The following is a 25,272-nucleotide window of genomic DNA, read 5'->3' as shown; positions in this document are numbered from 1 at the left end:
TCAAATTCAGAGGCAAGGAAACCATTCAATTCATATTCCCCAGCAAACAAATGATACAACATAAATAAAATACAAAACAATTCAACTATCATTAAAAATGTGACAGCCATCCAAAGTAGGAAATTCAACAATGTGGTTGTTGCATTTTCTCTTTAAATATTTACATGGTACGGAGACAGGATTAGGTTACCCTAAGCTTGAGTTTTCCCGGACATGTTCTTTTTCCCTCCTCAAAGTTGTGCCTAGTTGAACAGAAGGGACTTTGGCTGTCTGGCACTTTTAAGTCTCTGGAGGCTTTTTCAGAGCACAATAGGTCTGATACACTCAAGATAGTTTCTGTTATAAATCCCATATAGAAATAAAGGCACATCATATATCAACCAAACTATAAATTGTGTTTAACAGGTGCAAGTTTTAGGAATGCCTCTGTGCTGTGGTCTAGTAGCCAGAGCAGCAAAGAAACACCTGAGCCTGCAGTCTATCTAGTTCTACTTCTATGACAGGTGTTATCTTTCTGCCTCCATTTCCTTCATAAAACAAGGATAACCTCTTTCCATATTAAAATAAAGCTGTCATTATCTGTTTGAACTGTAGAAGAGCCTACAAAAGTCTCTTGGATGAGGTTCTTATTACACTAGATGCTGTACAAACACAGAACCACATGCCATTATAATGTGGGAGTGGCATGCTATTAATAATACATTAGGACACTTTGGAAAGATTAAGCAGAAGAGTTATTTTAAAATTCTTATTCATGTCCTCCATGTAAAATAGAATGAAATTTGAACGAATAGGTAAGGAAGCTATTTGCAGAATGCTGAAACATCCTTCTGGCTCTGTGAACGCACAAATGCTGTGCTGGTTACTCTGCAGAGTTCTTCTACTGACTCTGCCACTCACTTTACCTCTAACTCTTTTCAAACCCATTCATTTCACTGGGATTCAACTTATTTGTCAGTCAAGTGGATACAGTATATCACAGGGACCTAAAATGGTGAAATTAAGGAAGACCCAGCATAGAGAGGTTTTAACTGTGTTTAAGGGCAGGAGTGATTATTGCATTTGATAGACTTGGGAAGTGGGGGAAATTATAATTTATTACTTATGTGCAAATTTGACATTATTTTTAACATATATTCCCCCAGAGCCTTGGATGGACATATTTTGGAAAAATCAAATCAATAAGTGATTTAATATCTGTCAAGTGCTTTGGGATCTTTATTTGAAATGCATGTTACAAGAGCAATATCTTACTTTCAACTCCTTAGCGTGCAAGCATGCCTTCTATTAATACTAGAACCCTTTGGAACCATTAGAGTTTATCAGCTAAATACATATTTTGGCACATTAACTAATTTTTGATTACCCAATTAGACTTTAACAGCTCCATCTATCATGTAAATTTTTCTTAATGTGCAGATTATGGACCCAATAGAACTTAATGGAGCTCCTTACAGTGTTCTGAGTTGATGCAGCTGGCACATGGACACTGAGGAAAGTATATGCCTTCAAAGTGAGAACCACACACCTCTCTCCCCACTTCGCTCAGGGGTGTTATGGCCTAAGTCATCTCTGGGCACTGAGACAATGTAAGAGTCCCAAATGGGATCCAATTTATGCTATTTTATATGCTGGCTCTCACATACCTATACTTCTGCCATTCCATCTCAAAATTACATCTCCTTCAGTCAAATGAGTCACAACCACACAAATCAAAACCCAGGGCCATTTGATTATGGCATATCCCTAAGCCATGGTAGACTGTGACAGTCACCAAAGGTTACTGAGGGGATGGCCACGGCTGTGGGAAGCTGCTGGTGACTTCTGCTCCTCACAGAGCAAGAGCTACATGTGGCATAGAAGGACATGCTGGGGACAGTGCCTCCTCATGCGCTGCTGGGCACATTCTCTTCCCACATCCCACTGTCTCTCAGAAGACAACACATGGGCCAAACTCAGCCCTGGATCAGGACTTTTCCTCTCCACCTCGCATGACTACTATGCTACTTATCTTGTTGTCTTCCCCAGCACACCGTCGCAAGATCACCTCCCAGTCCCCACGCTCTGTTCCACTACTGGCCTATGGGATGGAATAAATTACACAGCTCCTCATGAAAACCCAGATACTTAGGAGCTGCTCGAAAGAAGAAGATTACTCAGATCTTTGGGACAACAGCTCCTCAATAGAGAGTCAGAACAAAGCAGATGTCAGAGAGAAAAAAACCCAAACATTTAAGTAGCAAATCCACATCTCCTAGTCCAGAGGCATAATGCATGGCCTGGGTTTAATGCTAACCATGCTTGGCAAAAGACTGAATACAGAACCTTTGCTCAGAACCAGAAAATAATTAAAACTTAGAAGTTAAATGTAGAGCTACAGGATACATTCTGCTCCAATGCCTTTATACCTAGATCTGCTAAAAGAGTCCAGCTACGCAAGTAACAACCTGGGGTCATGGTGGCTGTCTCCTCTGCTGAAAACTCACTGCCATTAGAAACAAGGCGGCAGACTAAAACTGATGAAAATAAAGGTTGCATTTACACATACAAGAACAAATATTTCCCTCGTTAAAGTAAACACTTATAGAGTTATCTAATGCACTGTTAACTGATTTACTTATTTTTTTAATCTCTCATTGCTCTCAGCCTATACAGTGAAGCGCTTTCAGCCCTTCCCAGTTAGTTTCACTTTCTTTCCCTCTTCCTCACAGGCTGCAAGCACAACATTGGAATGCTTTTATATCGCAAAAATAATTCAGTTACCATTCCTTTCCTATGAGAAATTCTTATTCTATTGCTCTGTGAGAAGCAGGGTTTTTTTTAAATCCTATTTGTTTCCTTACAATGCTCCTTCAACAAAACATGATTGTGCCTCTTAAGGAAATAAGTTTTCCCTTTCTGCATATGGTCTCACCCTGTCAGTGTTTTCATTATCTTCCTGCACAAAGTCCTCCCCTGATGTCTCAACTCAGAGCAGCCCTCATTGCTGGCGGGGAGCACGCAGTCAGCCTGTCCTGCTGCCGCCAGCTCCTGTCAGACCATCCCTCCTCTCTGTCTGCAATGGATTTTGAAAGAGAGCTATCTTGAAGGTAGTTTAATGTCACTCAAAAAACCCCAAACAAACAGACATACGTTGTAAGCGCTGCCTGGGAAAATATTAATATTGCTGCTAAATGCAGACGTTAATTTGTTCCTGTATCCTGCATCCTGCCAGCCAGCCTCCTGACTGCGACTCACAGAAGTGTACCCCTTTTCAGAGGGTATGCAATGCTTTGCTAAAGGAAAAGGGAGATTTACCCTCCACCGCAGCTCTCAAACAAGGTCCTTTCTCCTTGAGTACCAGCTCTCGTTTCCCATGAAGGGGCTCAGAGAGCTCAACATGAAGGCAGCCGGTCCCAAAGTCCTGGCATCAGGATCTGCCGACCAGCACGAGGTGCTCAGAGAGCCCTGCGTGCTCTGCCACCCTGAGGAACAGGCCCTGAGCAGGCGCATCTACATCACCAGCTACGTCAGCCAGGGGAGAATAATGTGATTTTTGTGTAAACAGTGCTTGTAAACAGTCATAACAACACAAACCACAGAACAGCTACCGTGGAGAGGAGAAACGAAACCTTTTTCAATCTATCTATGTACTTAGATTATTTCCTCTGCTGTGGTAACATTCAATCCTGTGCTAAAAAAAAAAAAAAAAAAAAATATATATATATATATATATCTTCTATATTGAGATCTTCTGTCTTTTTGCTATAAAGTTCACTTTTTTTCTCAGCCATTACTCTTACCTAATTTATTTCTCCATTCATTTCTGGGAGTTGACCTTCCTGGAAGAAAATCTGGGTGCCTGAGAAAGTATAATCCTTTTTAATATAACTTGGCTGCATGAGGAAAAACAAATGAAGGTATACATTTTTATTCACACACAGGAATATTTGAGCTGTGTTCTTTTTTTTTTTTTTTCTCTTTTTTTGCTATTTATTTGCCAAATTTACAGGCCCTGCTTGCTAAGACCCTCTCTGTTGTTCCCCCAGCTGCATTGTACACTCAGCTCAAAGTGCAAACGCAATATGTTTGGCATACAGAGAGTCGTAGGAAACATTTTACAAGTCTGTCTGATGTTTTAAGGTTTGATATTGAGCACAAAGTATCACCTACTTCTCAGTCAACAGGTTATATGTTGTTCCAGGGGTCATAACTAAAGTTACTACCTTCTGTGGTAATTGTGACAAATTTACAGTATTTCTCACTGAAGTAATTGGAAAAAAAATAAGAAAGAAAAAACCCCACAACTACCATTTCAGTATTTAAGAGTGAGACATTTGGATTGCAAGCATTACAGTATCTAAGCTTTCAGCAGTAATTTAATTATTGAACTGAGCCCTGTGCAGTAAGCTTGAGAATCCGGCTGTTCCCCAACCCTGAAAATGTCTACGCAAAGTATGTTTTTCAATTCTGACTTGAAAGTCCACATAACCTTAGAGCTGCATCTCTCCTCACAACCCCACTTCTCTCTCTGCAAAGGACTGGACAATGAAACATGCAATGTCCCCCAAAACCTACCAGGAGCCAATACAGTACCTCTGCCTAAGTCCCTGAGCAGCAATACCCACGGCATCGGGCTACAGGGAGCACTCACCATCAGGGTCAGCATTTGTTCTCAAGCAGAAAACAACCCAGTGCTGCTTGTGTCCAAAGGCATTCTCTGGTTCCTCCTGTGACAACTTGTTTCAGAGCAGAAACAAGTATCTTTCAGAAACAGTATCATTCATCAGTCACGCTCCCTTCTCCCCAAGGAAGGGGGATGCTCCAAGTCAGCACAGTCTGTTCCTCAGGATCTGAGCACCCCTCTGTGAAATGCCAAATTCACACATAAATGCTGAGCATCACCACTGGACTGACCTGTGAGGCCTTTACTACCTCTGAAGTCAAGGACTTGGTCTAGAATTTCTGGGTGGCCCATAATGACTTTTTAAGTCACTCTCTTAACTTATATGGCATCGGCTGTACCCATTTAAAACGGGTTTATGGGTAAAACACACAGCATGTAATGTAATAGACATTTTCACATCTCATTTACATATCTCCCATCCCACCACATATCAGATATCACCTTTTATTTCTTGATTCCCATACAAACTTGTGGAGTACTCACCACCCCCTTCCCTGTTTTATCACGGTGCAGCACAGAGCCATCAGGACACGAGGTGCTAACTACAGCACTGTGCACCATCGCAGTCCCCGTGAGGAATGTCTTGCTTTAATAGAGAAATAAAATGATATAAGGTCATAAGCTAAGACTATCATAAAGTGCATTGCAGGTACCCTATACTTAAATACTCCCATGCTACCTCTTAACTATAAGTGAGGCAATTTGCCTAATGCCTATAGAAGTGACACAATTAAATCCCCTCCTTTAAATAGTCCTATTCTTTCCTCTCTAACGTGCCTCTGTAGAAGGAATGTTTACTAAAATATTGTTTTTGAAAACCATATCCTTAAAATCCTCAGCATTAGAAATAGCATAAGTCTAAAAAGAAATTTAGAAAGTCTTTTGTTCACTGTGTTCAGAAAACCACTGGAGACCCTTTTCTCTCTGAAATGGAGACGAAACCCCACAGCAGTATTAGGAGCACTGTAAACACACTCAGTGGAGTATATGCAAGTGGCCTCAGCCATAAACAGCAACCTCAGCATCTTTCCCTTCATGTTTCCTGTTAAATACCTGCAAACTAACCAACAACCTCCAAATTAGTCCTCCCAATTAAGACTTCAACCTTTCTGTCCTGCTAGTGCAGCTTTTCCATGTTACCCATCAGGCCTGGCATTTTGCACACCATTGGAAGCAGGGTGGGCTAAGTGGAAAAGGGCCCATGAGGAACACCTGTACTTAAAAGGATGTTATGATTTTTTTCAAAAATCTCAGTTTGAAGCATTTCCCACAGGGAAAGCATTTGGAAGTTTAACTGTATTGCTTAATGCGATGTACTTTCCACGTGGCCAAGAGCATGGACATCTTGTAGTACAGGTAGAAAGTTGGAAATTCAGTATTTACTCATCAGTCATATGTTCAGAAAACAGGGAGAAAAAACCCACACAATTACCTGTACCTCTGTACAGAATTGTACAAACCCAGTCTAACATACCAGTACCATCATATTCTGCAGAAGAATTTTTGGTATAGCAAGCAAACCATTTTCACACTGGGTCACTGCCTCTCCCTGCTTACTACAAATGCCAGCTACTATAGATATAAACCCAAAATTTGTTCTAGAAAAAAATCAGAATAACAATATAAGTTATACTCTTATCTCAGAGTTGTTTCACACTAGGAGAAAAAAAAAATCTGAGTTATTTCACCTGAAAATTAAACATGGAGTCCCCCAATCAACAAGTACTGCATAGTAAATATATTACCCGAAATTTTATTCCATCAAAAGGATGAGAAAAGGAAAATATGAGTAGCTTAAGTATATATGGACACTTGCTACTAGATTTAAAGTACATCTTACTATCTAGTTTATTATTAAGCAGTATAAACTATGCCTATAATGTGCAATCACGAATTGAAAACAATCAGCAAAACAGGGATTTTATGATATAAATTAACATTGGTTCCACTACTGCCAAGGGAAGTTTTTGCCATCAGCTTCAGCCAGTGCAGCATCTGCCCTCAAATCTTGATAGAAATGAAATTTCAGTAGTTTACCAGACACGTGAGCACTGATTCTTTCCAAGGCTTTTTCCTGGATAGAAGTTTTATTGCAGATGATAAATTCATCTGTTTTTCTTTTGATCCACTGACAAGCAAACTGGGAACACAAAACCTTCTCACAACCATGACTACCGTGACTTTTAAACAGACGGTTCAAGGCACAGAAAACTGGGTTAGGAGTGTTGTTAAGCTGTCTTGACGCCTTTTGTCCCCCTGTGTGCCTCCAGGCAGGACCATTTATGCCTGTTTCCGAAAAGTTTCCAACAAAAGACATTCCACAACAGCCCAAATTTCATCTGCTTTAGAACATAATTGCTAACATCTAATGTGAATTTTGTTTGGTCCTGTTGAACCAATTACATCCCACACCCTCCCATTTCTCACCAAGGAGAATAAATTACTGGTTTTCTTTTCCCACAGCCTTTTGTATTCTTACTGCCCTTTGCCATGCTGTCCCTCAGAGACCTCTTTTTCTGCCCAAGCACCCCCAATATCTTCAGTATTTCCTGACAGGCCACATTCCCTCCCTCTCTTGCCACCCTCATTGCTTTTGCTTTGGATTTTCACTGAATTCTCTGTAGCTTACTTGGGCTGCACTGCCCAAATCAGCACTTAGAGGTACAGCTACACTCCTGCCTGAGGCATGAGGAGCAGAAGTCACTCCACACCACTCATGGGCTGTATTTTGTATTACACCTTTATTTTTGTATTACACTTCTTACCAAGAAAAGTTTTGAATTCCAACATGAGCATTTCTTCTGCCAGCTTCACAGTAACTCTTAAATTAACTAGAACCTTCAACATGGTAAAGAGCACTAAATTAGAAGAAGTCACACCTAATTGGCTATCTTCACACAGCCCACACCCCAAAATGACAGAACATTTCAGGGTTACTCCTGGAAATACATAAACACAGACATGCACACACATCCCAAGTACAATTAACAGAGACTTAATCTAATCTATATTCAGATGTGGATGTACAGAGGTAAATAATGTCCAGATAAAATATAAACACCCACACACTGAGTAGGTCTGTAACTGAGAGGTTTATCTAAGTGATTCAGAATACCACAACTTTTCCAGTGCCAAAAAGAGGAGAAAAAATTAGATAGCTAAATATAACCATAGTTAAAATCTGATCCCCTTCATTTATAGTTCTGAATCTAGATAAATGTACATGTGGAAGAGATCTTTAGCATATCCACTGCCTGTTCTTCCTCCATGTAAACAGGCTCAACTCCTCGGAAGTAGTCAAACATACATTTAATGTAAATATGTGTGTATGTGTGTGTAAAACCAGGGTAAGTGGAAATACAATAAGGCCCCTTGTTGGCTAAGGTTTTACAGGTAATTGCAATAATAGAAAAGCAAGAAAACTAATAAACTGTAGTTACTTACTATGCAATAAACATATAACTATACTGTAATTACAGTACCTGATTATTGATGTACTGTAAAATAAACTGTTATTAAGTTTTTTTACTGTTCCCTTCTATTTACAGTCATCTCTGATAAAGATTAAGCTTCCCCAAAAATGTATGATAAAGCTTCTTATCAGAGGTTTTAATGCCTCTAATAACTACTGTAATTCTGTGTGATTTAGTGCTTTGAATAATCCACCAGGATTTTTCTCTAGATCTTTAAAAGGATTGTAATGTGTACAGAGGTGTCGTAGTGATTAAATTTACAGGACACTTACCAAAACAGTGATAAGACAGGATGTTTAATTAACACATGTACACGTTGTTCAACTGTACTATCATGCAAAAATGGAAAGACCTGAATGAGACCCCTATTTTCCTTTCAAAATGTTAAAAAAATAAAATTAAATAAAGGATTATCCTCACTGTACAATATAGGAGCAAATATTCTGAGGGCAACAGCAAATCCAGGCAGCACCTGAGAGTGGTATCAGTCTAGCGTTGCATACTGGGTAGAGCCACGGTCCTGGTAATTCCAGCTGGATGCCCCAGAGAGAAAGGAAAAAGTAAGTTATGACAGTACATGGGAATTCACCAGCTGAGTTTGGAGATGTCATGCTTTGGCTGGTGGGTAGTTCAAGGACATTGCAGTACTCTTCAGCTATAATGCTTGAAAATATCAATGCTTTTAAGGCTCATTGACAAAAGTCATTGCAGAAAACCAGCTGAAGGTTACCTTATCAGATGTTTTTGAACTCCATGTCTCAGAAAGGCACACAGGCACTCTAGAAAATCCCTTTTCCCTCCATCAGTAGATTTACCTAATGGCCAAGGCTATCCCTTATTTATATAACAGACAAGTAAATTTAACTTAAGCAAAGAAACGCCCCAGCAGACTAAACCCCAACAGAAAAGGGCAGCAGAGTCAACCATGTAGTGAAAAGTGGAAGACAACCTTTATCTCTCTGAGGACTCTTTTCACTTTAACTTCTACTGACATTTTGTCCACTGTGGTGCTAATAAAAAAAAAAAAGCCAAACTGACAGAGAGATCAAAAGGTGATATCATACACAATCAAAAGATGAAACAGAAAAGTCAAAAAGCTCATGCAACCCATATTCTCACTGGGGAAACAGTCTTTTTAATATTAGAGTTGTTTGTACTTTGAAATTGAAATCCCAACATCTGCAAGTGCACACAGCTGAAGTAGATTTCATTCCTGGATGGGCAAGTGCCAGGCAGTAACAGGGCATGAGAACAGACTTTGGCTCCATGAACGGAAACATAAACCTCTCCTTTGTAAAAATGATTCTTAATGATCTCAAAGGCCCCCTGGTTTAGTATGGAAGATGAGTGCTGCTTTCCTTTAGAATGAATCCCACGTATTTTGTATCACAGTCCTGGCACAGGGCTACAAAGATGAAATCATTCCTTGACCATCACTGTGGGCATGCCTGCTCTGCTCTGATCTGCAGTGTGATGCAGGGGCACACAAATACTGGAAATGGTGTAACTGCCTCATTACTGTGCTCTGCACAGGCTTTTATACCCTGGTTCTCAGCAAGACTAATTATTCTGAAAGAAGCATCACACTACTGCAATTATCCTGCTCCCAAAACCTGCGTTACATCATTTAGGACACTGTGCTTCACTATTCTGGCATAACGATGCAGCTTTATTTTTTGCCGCAAAGATTTTTACTGGGGGGGAAAAGTGAAGAACAAGCTTAGAGATCACAAACCATAGAAGACAGAACACTTAAATATTACAGGAACAGGGAGAAGGCACTGAGGGCGTCAAAAATCACATGCTCCTGAGTCTGACTGTTTATTTACCTGGCACGCAGGACTGCTTACCTGCGTAATCCTTTCTCTGCAGCAAGTGAAGGTGTGGGAACCTCCTTCTTTCTTTGCTGGCAGTACTAACTGCCTCTCCTCCTCTCCTCTCCTCTCCTCTCCTCTCCTCTCCTCTCCTCTCCTCTCCTCTCCTCTCCTCTCCTCTCCTCTCCTCTCCTCTCCTCTCCTCTCCTCTCCTCTCCTCTCCTCTCCTCTCCTCTCCTCTCCTCTCCTCTCCTCTCCTCTCCTCTCCTCTCCTCTCCTCTCCTCTCCTCTCCTCTCCTCTCCTCTCCTCTCCTCTCCTCTCCTCTCCTCTCCTCTCCTCTCCTCTCCTCTCCTCTCCTCTCCTCTCCTCTCCTCTCCTCTCCTCTCCTCTCCTCTCCTCTCCTCTCCTCTCCTCTCCTCTCCTCTCAGCATTGGGAGGGAGAGTACAGGAAGATTTTATTTCTCATCTCCATCATCAATAAATTACTAAGGTAGCTTTCAGGACTCCCAGAAGGTGCTTGAAACCTATGGCCCTTCAGCTGGCTACTCTCTGGGTGGACCAGTATGCATGATGCCCTCTTGTGTAAGGCTGCAGTCCTTCTGCAGGAGGAGATCTAGCCTTTTAATTCAAATACACAATTTTCTCCTGTATCACAACCTCCTTCCCTTCCTGGGAAAGAATTTGCAGCAGTAAACATTATTTAATGTCCCTATTGAGGGATTGGCAAATAAGAAAAAATAGCATTTACCCAGTGTCTCGGAAATTAGCAGACCAGCCTTAGTCATTTTCTCTATCTCGCATTAATTAATCTGAAATTTTCCCAATGTTTCTAAATAAGCCTGTTCTTTCCTTCTCTGCCCAGCAAAACTACAAGCTACATCTGGATGTGATGGTTAAACCACATTTTTGTTATGTTTCAGCATTAGATGGAGAACAACTAGATTTGCTGCTCAGAAAGAGAATGAGGGGGAGGAAAAAAATAAGACAGAAAGAAAGAGAAGAGGGAAAGGGGGAAGGAAAGTAAGAAAAGGTACATTTGGCCTTTCAGCCAAATGACTCAGAGCAGTCATCATCACAACACAGAAACCAAAAGATTTGTGAAATCCTCAGAAACATTGGTGATTCAGCCAGCTGCATGGAGGGTGGTCTTGTTCTCTGCTAAAACAACCTGATTTAACTCTCCGTGAGTACTAAGGCATCCACCATCTTGAAGTGCATAATTTTAGAAGTCCATATCTATGTAAGCATGTCCAGCTTGCTTTCTCGTAAAAAAACATTCCTTACCTTTTTGATCCTCTCCCTGGTCTTTGCTCTACTCCAGAGACACAAGTTGCAGAAGGCAACTGAACATATTTCACCAGGAAATGTGGGCCATATCCTTCGTTATAACAGAAACAAGAAGACACTTATTTTGATCTATCTAGGTGTATTTAAAGAATTACCAGCAGAACATAAAACAAAGTGGAGAGGACTATTTGAGGTCTTAGTGTTCCAGATATTTTTTCTGAAGATGCTGTGGATTTCAGTGGGAGCACTGCACACAGAAGAGCAAAGGGGAATGTCTCCCAGACCAGAGCTAACCCAGGGTAGTGCACAATGGAAAAGATGTTCACCTATGGAAGGCACATGCACGCTGAAGTGCATATGTTAAATTAAAGACATCTGCACTTTGGCAGAATTTGGACAATGACTCACTTTAATTATGTAAAAATTTCAAACGGGGCAAACTCCACTGTAGTGACTCACATTAGTGCTACCACATGATCTTCTGATAACTACATCAGTATATAACTCATGTCTCTGCTGCAGAGTTTCTACAGAGAGAATGACATATTACCTGACTAGCATTAAAAGGACTCCATGTTCCCAGCAATGACTGGTACATTAAGTAATGCTTCAGAAAGTAGCATATAGTACACTGTAGCATATAGTACACTGAGCTTTTTTTCACTTGACACAAAACTACAGTTCCCCTAATGACAATAATTCACTGTCATTCAAAAATCAATTTTCTGTTTGTTTTATTTCTTTAAATTTATAGGGTAGTGGGAAAAGATTCCAGAAGTAGAAACTTACATAATTTCCTTTCTCCAAGAAGAATTATGGTGCTGCAGACCTCCTAGGCTTCCAATCAAAGACATTCCCACCCTGTCCTTATGTGAGTGGCAAACACACCATCAACCCCTTCAAGCACAAAACCTTTTGTGTAGGTCTGACTGGTACCAGGCCATTTCTTGCATTTTGATTCACAGATATTCTTGGAGCTTCCCCTGCTAACTCCTGCACTTTCCAAGTTGGATTGGTTTGCTTGGTTCTGGTGTGGACTATCAGAAGGAACTGATTATGCGCCTTACGTCAGACTAACAGGACTGATGACCTTGAAATGTCCGCTGTGAAGAAAAGCTATTCTGCATTATTTGCCTCAGATTTTTAAAAATAGCAAAACGCTGTATTACTTACCTCAGTGTTGTTAAGGAAAGGGGGGGGGTCTTTTGCTGACTTGTATCAGGTTCCTTTTCTGAGCTCTGAGAGTTGCTGTTTGTATCCTGGAGTACCACTGCATTACATTCCTATTAAACATCTGAAATAGGGATGTACTCTACAAGGCTTTCTAGACACTGTTTCCAGGCTTGCTGAACAAGCTAGCAGGACCCTTAAGTATCAAAGAGATATACAAAAGGCATTTTCACTACAAAAGGAATGTGTTAATGTGACAAATACAGCCTTTGTTAATGCCAGATGCTGACTATAGGTGTGAATGAGGAGTATGATGAATAGGATGATGAGGAGAAAGCAATCTTAATTGTGCAATTAGTTATGTTATGTTTGGACAATGTTTTGCATAACAATTATAGGCCACTGGTAGACTAGTGGTCCAAAATTATTACAGTCCTCCAAAGGAGTTCAAAAGCTAAGAAAGCCACTGCACCTTTTGAGAAACTACTTCAGAAGGCTAATGAAAAATGTAAATGATGTCAAGTGGCCTTTATACAGCTTAAGTGTGCCATTGGGCTTGATGGCAAGTGCAATGTGCTTTCTCCAGCTGAGTGCTAAGAAGTAGCAAGCACAGAGGCTGTCCCAAGGGAATTCCCTGAGCCACAGCACTGCTAAAAGGTACACGAGTGAAGTCTGGCTTCTGAGTAGACAGAGCTGGTAGGAAATGGTTGAATGTGTTGGGACCACTGTGCATGTAATGGGCTGGATCAAAACACAATGAGCAAGAGTAGAGGAGTCACATTATGTTCCTGTTCCTTCCTAGCATCTACCGAAGAGAAAAAAGAAAAGCATCTTGATTATTCTACAACCTCTCATTCCACCTTTCACTTATTTTCTATTTCAAAGTACAATTTAACTTTTTTTTTTTTTGTAGGGGTTCACATAGAAGGTAAATTTAAAGTTGGAGTGCAGATTAAAGCTCACTGCTACAACTCTTCCTGGGGGTAGAGGTAAACTGCCCAGAATGTGATAACTACATGGGTGTTGAGCGATGATCTGCTCATAATCAACACATCCAAGCACACAAGAGTTCATTTTATCCTTGATCTCACCCCAGGGATCCATGCCAGTCACAGCTGATGCTGAGAGGTACAAGACATACTGCCCCATTGGCTCCATGACTATTCATGGGTTACCAGTGCTGGGGAGCAGGACACATGCCCTCACACACCACTCAAAGGTGTTAAACTGACACATATCATAGCTTCCTCAGGTTCTCCTCCCACAGAATAATGAACGTGGCTATCCACCAAGACCAAAAAATCCACTGACATTTCAATAGTAGGCTAATGAACGTGAGGGGAAAGACCCAAGGTTCTGTTGACCTGTTCCTAAACCTTTATTTACAAAGGATACCTTTAAGCCAGACTCTCCATTGCCTTTCAAAAATGACACTACAACAACCCTGGGAATATGGTTTTTAAACAGTCTGCTCATCCCTTACTCAAATAAATAGCGATTGTATAGTGCTGCTAAGTCAAGCTGTTTAGCAAAGACATTTACTTCTGCACAGAAACTCAGCCCCTGTGGTGTAGGAGAGCACATCAGCGTGCTGTGACCCAGCTCTCAGCCAAGGGGATCTCAGCCAAGGGGATGAAGAAGACATCAGGACCAAGAAACAGGGCAGAGAATATTTGTGCTGTACCCAGCAAAAGCATTCACCCAGTTTGTTTGTTTTAATGTTTAGACTGGAAGTGGGAACAGTTTTTTAAAGGCTATTCTAGCCAGTGAAAGAAGAAAAAGGGTATCATGTGACTTTGCACCCTGGATGCTGTTTGTAGAGAAGCCTTAAGTCACAGCTGGACTTCTACAAATTATTTATGACTGCAGAGTGATATTGAATATACAACCTGAGGGAAAATCACAGACAGCAGGATTGTATGCACACAGAACTAAGCTTCATGTTCAGTCACATCTCTTCCAACTGACTGCAAGCATCTCAACAGTCAATATCCAAGGCTCAAACACCCCTTGGAAATTCATTAGCAAGCACAGCAAACACCAGTCCTGAAAATAGCATCTTTCCATTCAGTGCAATGAGACATGCCTCACTATATGTTCAAAGAGGGAAGGGCAATAGTCTTCTAAACCTAGCTTCCAATGAACCTGAATCCAATCACACATTCCCTTTATGACAGCCATCTCTCTTGGTGCTGCTCTGCAAAACCCACATCGTATCAGCACCACCTTAAAGGTCGGCTGCGCTATTTCAATAAATAGAGAAACCATGGTTTCCTTAAACCACTTGCATTCCTCTTGCTGCAGTCATTTTGCTTCTCTTCTGTGGTCTTGCCTAGCTCACTTTCATATGAATGTCAGATTTTGCATTTGCTGTGTGCTGTCATCTAGACTCCTGCTGTAAAAGAGTTTGTTTTTCCCCCAGTTGGTGCACCAGATTAGCATTCCCCCTCTCCCCCCTCCAGAATAGAATGTAATTAAAGATCATGGGAAAATAACACACACACTAGTCATAAAGTTAGAGAATTTCAGGTTTGGTTCTGCTTTCCAATTTTACATGCTCCACTTCACTTCCATATATAAAGAGAAATATAAGTGATTTTGGTCACTGGATATCTATTAACTCCTTGTACATCAGATCCTGTGAGACAGAGATGACAGCAAGATCCACAGTAGCTTATGAGAAAGGGCCTGTGCCTCAGAGAATCACACCTAATACACCTAAAAGGAAGCGTTTTGCCCAAATGGTTCCGTCTTTGCTTACTGTGAAAGGGTTATGAAACATAAGCCAGAACTGTCTCTCTGTTCAGAGTGTTCAGGAAAATGTGTCATCATCTACATGAATATTTTCACCTGAGAAGCCTGCCAGGATGATCTCTTTGATAGCCTTGAAGCCAGAGAACCACTTGGGCCAGCAAAAGCCAGTGCTGGTGGCACAGTGGCACAGCTGGTTTAAAGCAGAGGTTGTTTTATACATCCTCACTTCAGCAGAGGCACCTCCAACTCAGGTTTTTTGGTGCTAGAATGGAAACATCTAAGAGCTTACTGCCTTCAGCTGTAGGATCGAATGTAACCAGAAGAGAGATTACCTGTTTCTTAATTAAAAAACAAAACAAAACAAAACAAACAAATAAACCCAAACAAACAAACAAACAAACCCCCCAAAACACAAAACAAAACAAAACCCAAAAAAACCCCTTAAACTGGTTTTATAGCACAGATGAAAATACCATCAAATTGCCATTTATCACCACAAGAGTAAGCAAGAGGCAACTGTTGATCTTCAGGGTCTCCTGAGAGGTTCTGGAAAGGAAAAAAAACCTAACAGGTGATCTTGTGCTGTGAAGGCAGGTGGCAGTGGGGAGGCAAGTCGGGATCTACATCCCAAATTCTGCCACAGCTAAATCACATACCAATTTGTCTCTTTTTTCAAGAGGAGAGAAGGTAACTGAGGTCACTGAGAAAGATGATGTTTGTGCCCTGTCGTTTGACACAGTACCACACAGACAGAATTTATGGCTTGTCCAACATATCCATCCAACAATCCACTGTCAGTGGTGGATTTCTAGGAAATAAACCCCAATACCACAGCGCTTACTATACCTCAAAATTCCTCCCTCTTCCTCAGATAGAGAAGAAAGTAGACGTTCACCTTTACTGTAATTATTTTATATGAGAAGAAAGTAGATATTCACCTTTACTGTAATTATTTTTTATGGCAATTCTCTTCCATTAGTTAGAGGATCATAATGGAATAAATAGAAAAATGAGCTCCAAGCTGAGTATTCTGTATTGTAATCTAAATTAAACTAGTATTACAAATTTGTTTACGTATCTCAGTTGAGCTATGCAGTTTAAAAAGTTACTTGCTGAACGTAAACATCTCTCCTGATGCTACATTACCCACTATATGCAGTAAAATATATTCTAATGTAATACAATAAAACTGAAAAACCAATAAATGTTCCTATTTATTGAGAAATTGGACAAAAAATAGCTTATTGTCAGTTTTTAAAGACTGAAAATCAATAGATGATGAAAGGTTGTATTTTTTGTTACCATTAGACTGTTGACTCTAGCAATAAGTGAGATATGGATTATAACTGGGGGAGTAAAGAACTGGTGAGATGTACAATTTGGAGCTTCTAGGGTTTTGTAGAAGCTCAATTCCCAGTATTTGTGCAGCAGTGGCCATCTTGGAACTGCTGTTAATGGGTCCCGAGAGCACAGCTCCTCCATTTTGTTGACAAAGCCAGCTTTAAGTATCTTCCTGTCTTTACGAGCATTTCTAAATTAAGGGGACTCTTAATCAGACTTGCATCTGCTGAGGATCACAAGTAAAGGAGATACAGCTTTCACATATATTCACATCCCGCCAATAATAATAATAATAATAAAAAAAAAAAATCCTCAAACAACACCATGAAACCCCAGCTGCCTCTGAGTCCCCCTGGGTGAGCTGCCACAAGGGATCCCCAGGTGTGACCCCACATAACACCCAACACCAGAGAGAAATCAAGTTAAATCAGACATTCAGCTTGCAAAAACCTTTAGCTCTCATGCTCAAGTCCCTGAGTCTGCCACCCTTCCTCACACACAATAGTTTTCCACATCTGGGCCCTGAGCACAGAGGTCCCATTCCAGTCTGCCATCTACACATGGCTGACTCTTACCCTAAGTACATGGGCAGAGAGAGGTCTGGAAAACACAGATTTTCAGCACCTGTTTTCCCAAAAGGATTTATTCATGGGAGTCAGTTTAAAACCTGAATTTCTATATTCGTCCAACAAAAAGTGCACAACTGTGCAGAGGCTGGGAAGGCATTCTTGTCTCATGGTGCAAACAGAGCAACATGGAATACTAAAAAAAATATGCAGTGATAAAAAACACAGAGCTAAACATAAACGCTGCACCCAAGGTCCTTAAATAGTGATCTATGCCAACATTTTTCCAAGTGAACCAGTAGGTATGACCATTACATATAAACCCAAATATAGATGTTCTACCCCAACCATATTTCTAAACTCTGGAAGAGAGTCTGAAAGGATGCCAATTACAATAGGGAGTTAGGGCTGCTTTTAGGATTTATATTCTCTTTGTATGTTTCATAATCATACAGCAGCTCAGATCTTGCAAGATGGGGGTAATGCAGAAAATGCCTATACTGCCTTCAGATCCACGAATGCTCTTCACTGGAAAAGCGGGCAGTGACCACTGGGCCTGCATGTGATGGAGAACTAGTACAGCCAGCTGACCTGCTTCTGCAGTACCTGATTTTACAAATTCAGAGAAGTGTGCAGTAAAAAGTCTACAGAAAGAAAATTTCCCAAGACCTGGAAGGAGCTGACAGTGTGCAGAAATGGCTATCCTACCGCTGGCCCCAGTCCTGTATTTCCCTGACATAAAACGTTTGCTTCAAACCAAGGATAGCACAGAAAGAACTAATTTTCATATCATGGTTTCCGTCTGTTTTCCCAGGTAGGAAGCTATTTCTAAAAAGGGGGCTGTTACCACGTCTGCATAATCACATACCAAAAAAAGATTAATGTTGCTCCTGTAAGCTTTTGCTTAAGTATACCATGGAAAATAACTTTGATGAAATAATTTGCCCAGAGCGCTGCTTGTCTGGAAGATTTCTATAATTTAACCGCAGTTCTGTAAATAATTTGGTGATAGACAGGCCATCAGCATAATTTGGTGCTAGACCCATGCAATGTTAAGGAAATGGCCAGAAGGCCAAAATTAAATCAACTGGGACCTAGTATGTACAATGCACATTAAAAACCAGTCCAAATCTATTATTTTTTGGAATATGCTTATTCATTTTAAAGGAAAATGCTGATTTTTGCTTTGGGAATTAACACAAAGAAATGTCATGCTTCCTCCCTGTGAGGAAAAGATCACCCACACAGGTTTAACCCTGCAGATCTCCACGAAGATATACAATATTTTTTGCACCACAACATCCCAAGCTAAACAATTTTGTACCACTTTTGGACTTACCAGTAACTTTCACCAAAGGATCTCAGTTCTCCTGTGCTGATAACCTGTAAAATAGCAAAAGCCATTGCCCTGATTTTTACTCAAGCCATAACCAGGTCTGCAAGATAAGAGGTACAAAATTGTATGCATGGTACATTGCACCTTTAATCATCTACCTACCTGAAATACTTAAAGCAAGTAGTTAGACATCTAAATAGTCTAACTACAGGCTTAAAATAAATGAGTTTTGTAGTACATGACTGTGTCCACGTAATTTGAAAACTGGTGTTCACACCCCATCTCAAGCAAAGTATCCTTTCAGCTATAGGCAGATCAGAAACATAAAGTCAGTATTAGAGACAAGAACAGGCCTAAGATTTAGTATTTCAGCTGAGAAGAGGGGAGAACAAATGACTGCAGGATGCTTCCCACTCCACTGTTTCATTTCTGGACAAACACTTTTCCATCAGAAATGTCCACAATCAGCATTGCTTTCCTGCATCATCATAATGTAAATGGAGATACATTCTGGAAACCCTTGATGATTTTTACCAAATGAGAAGGGAATGGCAGGGAAAATAACATACTAAACAAAGGCAATAGAGCCATCCCTCTCAGCTCTGCTGAAAAAAGGCCTCAAGAAGCAAGCACATTTATACTTCTTTTTAACTGAAAATACAGAGAAGGAGGTGAAGTAGATGGGTTAAAAGCCAGCAAAAAGTAGTATAAAAAAGCCCACCAGGTATTGTTGCAAGAACCTCTAGATAAGCATCTTAAATCAGGGTAAATTACACACCTCATGCTGGTGACTCGGTCATGGGAAATTATGAAGCTACGTGATGTCTCATTTGTTGTGCTGAAAACAAATGTAAATAAATTACTGAGAGAATCTCATTTACATTTAGAAATTCATCCTGATGCATGACATGACTGCTGATGTTTTTTTAAATGACACTTTGAGAAGAAGTGCCACTATTAAAAACAGATCATAGCCACCTCAGCGAGAGCCTGTGCAAGTGTGCGTGTGCCTGTGCCTGAGTGTGCAACGGCAGACGTTCTAGAGAGATCTTACAGCTCTTTGGGAAGAAGGCTTTCCTCTACTGCTGCACAGCCAAAATGGTGGTGCCAGAAGACAAAACCATTGATACATATTCTTCTGTGCATTTCCCCCCCTCCAGAGGGGGAAGCAGAAAGGCAATGTTATGGGTTGGCTGCAGCCACTACAACAGAAAGTGCAAATACTAAAATGGTGGGAACAGAAAATAGTGTGGCACATCCCTCCATCATCAAGCGTAATAAAACTTCCCCTTAAATACACACACAAAAAGCCTTTTGCTAAGCTTTTATCTCCCCCCTCCATATCTCACATTTTAAGCTGTCACTGAAAAAATTGAGAAGGATATCCAGGAAGCCGTAAGATGGAGAGCAAGTTGAACTGCTGTTAGCTAAGCAGCACACATTCAGGCAAATATCCAAATGCTTTAGGAGCTGTCATTCTCCATCCCGCGTGGGAAGGCTGCGAAGAGACGGACTTGCTCGTATCATGATTGCTCTTATTATTACAGCAGTGAAAACACTGCATACTAATGGATGTGTTTTCAGAAAAAAAGACTGTTAGATGGCTTTTTAGACTCTGTGCCTGGCTGTCTGGGCTTCAGTATCCAATATATCCTATCCCTTTTTTTGCTTCCAAAACAGAACTCTAAAAAAAGTTTGTAACATGAGGGCAAATAAAACATATTTCCAAATGGGGACATGACAGTGTTCTACAACCCCACATACGGCAGCATATTTACATAAGCCTGCATAGGTCAGAGAGTTTATTTGTTAAGGGACAAATAAGCAGGCCATGAAATAATTATTTTTCATTGTGCCCTGCCAAACCTACCCAGCCAAAGGCTAAATTGAGCTGCTATTGTGATTATTTGAACTGTGGAGCCAAAAGTCTTCACTGCAAAGCATCCCAGCTGTCCTAAATTTTATTCTGATGGCTAGTTTTCACACTAGCTTGAAACTTGCCAAAAATGCTCCACAAAACACGCAGGCGGAAGGCTTGCTTTATCCAGACCTACATCAATTACTGATTTAGAGCTGTTCTGAGAACTTGATTATTAACAAATCACTTCCCAAAATTGTTATGACAAGATTCACATATGCAAATGGCAAGCTGCTCATATGTACACAGCTAGCAAAAGAAATTAATACAAAGGTTCCCAGATTTATTTATGGTTATTTCCTGTTCTGCTTTACTGCAAATTAGCCACTAAAATATTAAAAGAAAGAGGAGAGATCCAGCTGCAGCATCACAGCTTTGACATATGGTGACATGGGAACACCCAGGCTATAACAGCTCAACATGCTTCTGCCTTCAACCACCTCCCTGGGGAAAAGGATCTACCAGTGCCTTCTGGCACCAGAGGAGGCAAAACCACCACGGTAGCTCTCAAGCTGCAGGTTTGGCCAACACACCAAGGAGCAGGTAGGATTAGCCCGAGAACAGCTCAGACAACGGGCCTGGGAGGATATTTCATATTTTAAACAAGGTTGACAGTGGAAGAAGGGGAAAAACAAATACAATATTTTTTTAAACCTCATGCTTCAAAGCTTAAATTAATCCCTAATAATGAAAGATTAGGATGAGAACGTGTAGAGAGAAGATTATCCCAAGTCTACGCATTGTGAGGCTCTTACAACTATACTTGAGGTGCCTGGGGTTGGTCATTGCTAGAGACAGAGCAGGAGAATCTTGGGAACGATTAATTTCGTACTCTACATTTTGCCTTAAATAACTAAGACACAAACAAAAGACAAAGAGGCTAATTGTTTTGAAGGCAGCAGACTTATAAATAAATGAAATGCCCATCACTTGGTATGAGGCTGCACGTACCACAACCCTGACCAGACAAGTGCACCTCTTGCCGCCGCCCTCCTTCTCCTCCACACCTCCTCCCATTCTTCATCCTGCTTGTAATTTCACTGTAATATCCTCAGGGCAGCAACCACTCCACATTTACACATGAATTAGAACAACACCTCACACAATGGCATACCAGTCCTGATTGGAGCTGGACTGCTCCTGGGAATGCTGCTGGGAACGGTACTATAAAAAGAGCTCATAAATGTATAGAGTCCAGCACAGTAACACACACACACACACACACACCTCCCTACCTTTTAGCACAGTAAACATGATCAGACTGTTAACTCTGTTTTCACAATAGTTTGCAGATAGTTTAATCCATTTCCAAGCTCCAAGATGGTTGCAGGATGTGTAGGTAAGATCCAGCAGACCTCCACCAGGACACATCCAGAGAAGTCAGGCCTTTGCAATGGAACCCTGCATTCACTGCTCAGTAAAATGACAGAAATGGTATCAGATCATGTTAGAGAGGTCAAGGCTTAAGGTTGAATCCTGCTAGGATTTGCATGGAAGCTGATCCAGTGATGAGCTGGGGACATTCAGGATGGGTAACCAAAGCAAACCACACCACCCCTGTGCAACCATTACAGAACTAACCGGATCAGCCCAAATTCCCTTCTGATTTCCCTCCTTCCTTGGGAGAGGCTTTTGACCTTTGAGATAGCATTTTAATATATTCCGGAATTTCAAATTTTGTACATAATAAACTAGTTATTTTCAGGTACTTCAGATATAAATAACTCCCATACAAAATTTTAACTTGCTCTGGTACTCAGTCATGCTATTTTTAACCGAAAATGTAACAAATAGATTTGAAAATCTTTAGCAACGTATTTCCATTTTTCCAGCAATTCTGACACATCAATTATTTTGTTGGACTTTTACCTGAAGGACTATGAATGGCCAGAATGCTTCACAGAGAGCAAAAGAAAAAGGAAAGGAATGGGTACAGGTAAGGTGGAAAATCAATAAGTAACTTGAGTGCATGTATAAATTCAGGCACCTGAGCCCCCTTTAAAGTCAGGTTCCATGTTGTAGTCACTCTTTCCAACAGTCAATGTCTAGAAAAAAAGGAAGAAACAGCCAAAATGTAGAACATATTAAAAACCTTAATTAGAATGAATGGACACTTTGTCAGGCCTATATTCTGCATTGACAGGGCACCAGAAATTGACCTTAAAAATTTATCATACAAATTACAGCTGTTAGCAACTACATTCATCTCTTTCAAAATAGAATAAAATTTCTTTAAAAGTACAAATTATTTTTTGTTGACTGCCAGATGACAGACCCCTTTTTTATTTGCCTAAAAACTCTACACAATCAAATTGTGTGTAAAATCCAAGATCCTTTTTCTCTGACTCCTGACGGGATGGCAGCATTACAGGGCCCTTTATGTGCTTTTCTATGTAACTTTGCACTCAATGCAAGTTTTGTCCATGGCATAAATGTGGAGATTTTCTATCTCACAGAGATGTGACCCTCACCGCTGGACATCCTCAGCCTGAGCACTTCAGCTTCCCCATGAACTGCCTGCAACTTGTGACTTAACTCTTGTTCTTTTTGCCTGGGGTGCCCACGGCTCCAACCAAAGCAAACAGTCCAGTGTCACACTTCCACTCTGGAGCAAAGATCCCTCAGGAAAGATCTTTTTTACTTCTACAAAGACAGAAAGAGACTGAGGTCTACATGGAAGAGGCTGCTGACAACCCCACACTCAGTCATATCCAGATATGTGACAAAGTCCAATTAAATACTATTAGGGAATAATACAAATGACAGAGCTTAAAGAATACAGTTAGCTCCTAATTAGACAGCCCATAAATCTGCTCAGAACCTTCAGAACTTAACACCAGAACAAGAATCTCAAGACCTTTCAATGAGTTTCATTTGAACGGACCTGTTGTCCACTGAACCAACTCTGTTGCTTACAGACAAGATATTTCATCAACTTAAATACTATTAAAAGATGATTATGCACTGAGCTTTCCTGAAATTGTGTAACATTTGCATGGTATAACACATACTCTTACTTGTTCACTGCAGACTGATTCAAAGTGCTATAAATATGTTTGCCCTTTCTGCTAAGCCCGCCTAAGGGATTAGCAACCCCCCAAAAGTTCAGTTGAATATTAACTGCATTAACTTTGCAGACTGTAACATACTGTTACACTCAAACAGCCTACGGTGTGGTATGGATGACTTGCTTAATAAAAAATGTTTTCTTGCAAATCCCAATTGCTAGAAAAAAGAATTTGCTCTGTCAAAGGGGGTGACCTCTTCCATTTAACTTCATAAAGCAACCAAACAAAAGGAAAACTTCACAGGGATGTCCAGACAAATGTTTATCATTTCATCTGTCAAACCAGATGGACTTCCCTTGGCAACACAGCACCAGCTCCACTCTACGTTAGAAATTAAGTCAGTTCACCATGAAAAAAACCCGTGAAATACAGCAGCAAAAGTGTTCACATTACTGTAGTAATGTGAACTCAAAAACTGTAAAAGAAGTATGTTTGCTGACTTATTTTGTTAAGTAAGAAGCGCTTTGCGCGCCAACTCCCATAAAAAACTCATGTGCTGGAAGACTCTTCAGCACAAAGTTATATAGCAGTGGAGACAAACAAAAAGAAGAGGAAATATTTAAAAGTTGGAAGAGGGAGAGCTGATAGGAGTGTGAAAGGGAGCTGACTTGATAGCTAGTGACAAAAGCCAAGGAAGAGCAGATTCTTGAACCTCTCAAGCAAAAAGCTCCCAGGCAGAGGCAGGGGTTGACTGGCAGTATCTGATCAAAAGATGAAGAAAGGGAAAGAGAAAGAGGAAAATTAGAAAGGCTGGGAGGTTTCTTAAGGTTATGAGGTAAAAAGTATTCAACAGATTGCTAAAATACTTTTGAAGATTAAAAAACCCTCCTTCATTATAACTGTAGTAATAAAAAATGTAGAACCTGTCTATTATGGTTTGAAAACAGAAATTGCATATATGGGTTTTTTTCTTTTATAAAAATATACACAACACAAACATTGTCTATGCTGCTGTGGGAACACATAAAAATACTCAAAAGACCTTGATCCTGAATACTGCCATGAAACCTTTCTCATCTGGTCTTCAAGGATCACATCTGTATCAATTTGTAAAGACACACTCTCCCATAGAAGGGACTTGGGTGTAACAGAAAATAAATTCAAACTTTGAGAATTAGAAACCATATTTCTTCATAATGCTGGCCATTTACTTGCTTCTGCCATTCACCATCACCATTATGTTGTCTAAAAACGGAGACCAACAATAGATGTAGGTAATTACGTAAGAACCTAAACTGCAGAGAGCTTCAGACCACAGCATTAAACTCGAATTAAAGCTTTACAGGAAAAGAGAAATCTTTCACTCCCTGCAATCACCTCCCTCCCTCAAACACACACTGCACACCTGCTACCCACCAGCCAGATGGGACTGAATTCTACCGAACCAGATCTTGGATTTTTAAGCTCAGCTTGAGTTCAATTGGATTTCAAGACATGAAAACATATTAACATTTCACATTCAAAAAATTACATCAGTGTCCAGAAACTCCTAGTTTCAGTGCTGCTTGCACTGAATTAGATATGCATTAAAGTGGGATTATTGCCCCAAATGTGCTAATAAAAATAAATAAAATGCAGCTATGCATCAACATTTAATTCAATGACACATGCTCACTTAATACATGAAAAACTGAAAAAATCTGATTTTATGTCATCAGTGTGTTAAGTGAGATTGGGAATTCAGCTAATTTGGAGTGACCAAGTAGTGTTTTTTCAAAAGTCCACAAAGGTAATTTAGCACCCCCAAACTCACTTAAACATTGTAGGAACTGTCCCTTAATGCACAGGTATCATAAAATATTAACACATGTTAAGAAAAAACTGGGAAGCATTATATTCCTAGAGAATTTGCTAAGCTTGCATAATGTAAGATTTGTC

General features: G+C 40.4%; 1 protein-coding gene across 17 annotated transcripts in view; it reads right to left on the bottom strand.

Moving 5' to 3' along the window:
* The window catches only part of ESRRG (estrogen related receptor gamma), a 394,158-nt gene that overhangs the window by 312,399 nt on the left and 56,487 nt on the right, over positions 1–25,272 (bottom strand). For 5 of the 17 annotated variants that reach the window (XM_066178251.1, XM_066178257.1, XM_066178259.1 and 2 more), the window contains 2 exons: positions 19,187–19,246; positions 18,412–18,455 (listed from right to left, as the gene is read on the bottom strand). The exons of 9 other annotated variants lie outside the window; for them this stretch is intronic. Coding sequence is in view for 1 of the 8 variants with exons in the window: in XM_066178249.1 (XP_066034346.1) it covers positions 18,412–18,455 (44 nt within the window). In the remaining 7 variants the exon portion in view is untranslated. The remainder of the gene's footprint in view (positions 1–18,411; positions 18,456–19,186; positions 19,247–25,272) is intronic. 3 more of the 17 variants (XM_066178249.1, XM_066178265.1, XM_066178254.1) reach the window with 1 other exon arrangement.

This window comes from Chamaea fasciata, unplaced genomic scaffold, assembly GCF_029207755.1.
Source record: "Chamaea fasciata isolate MVZ Bird 193981 ecotype frontalis unplaced genomic scaffold, bChaFas1.0.hap1 SCAF_3, whole genome shotgun sequence".
Classification (NCBI taxonomy): domain Eukaryota; kingdom Metazoa; phylum Chordata; class Aves; order Passeriformes; family Sylviidae; genus Chamaea; species Chamaea fasciata.
Note: the sequence above shows the minus strand (reverse complement) of the source record. Positions and strands in the feature narration are given on the sequence as shown.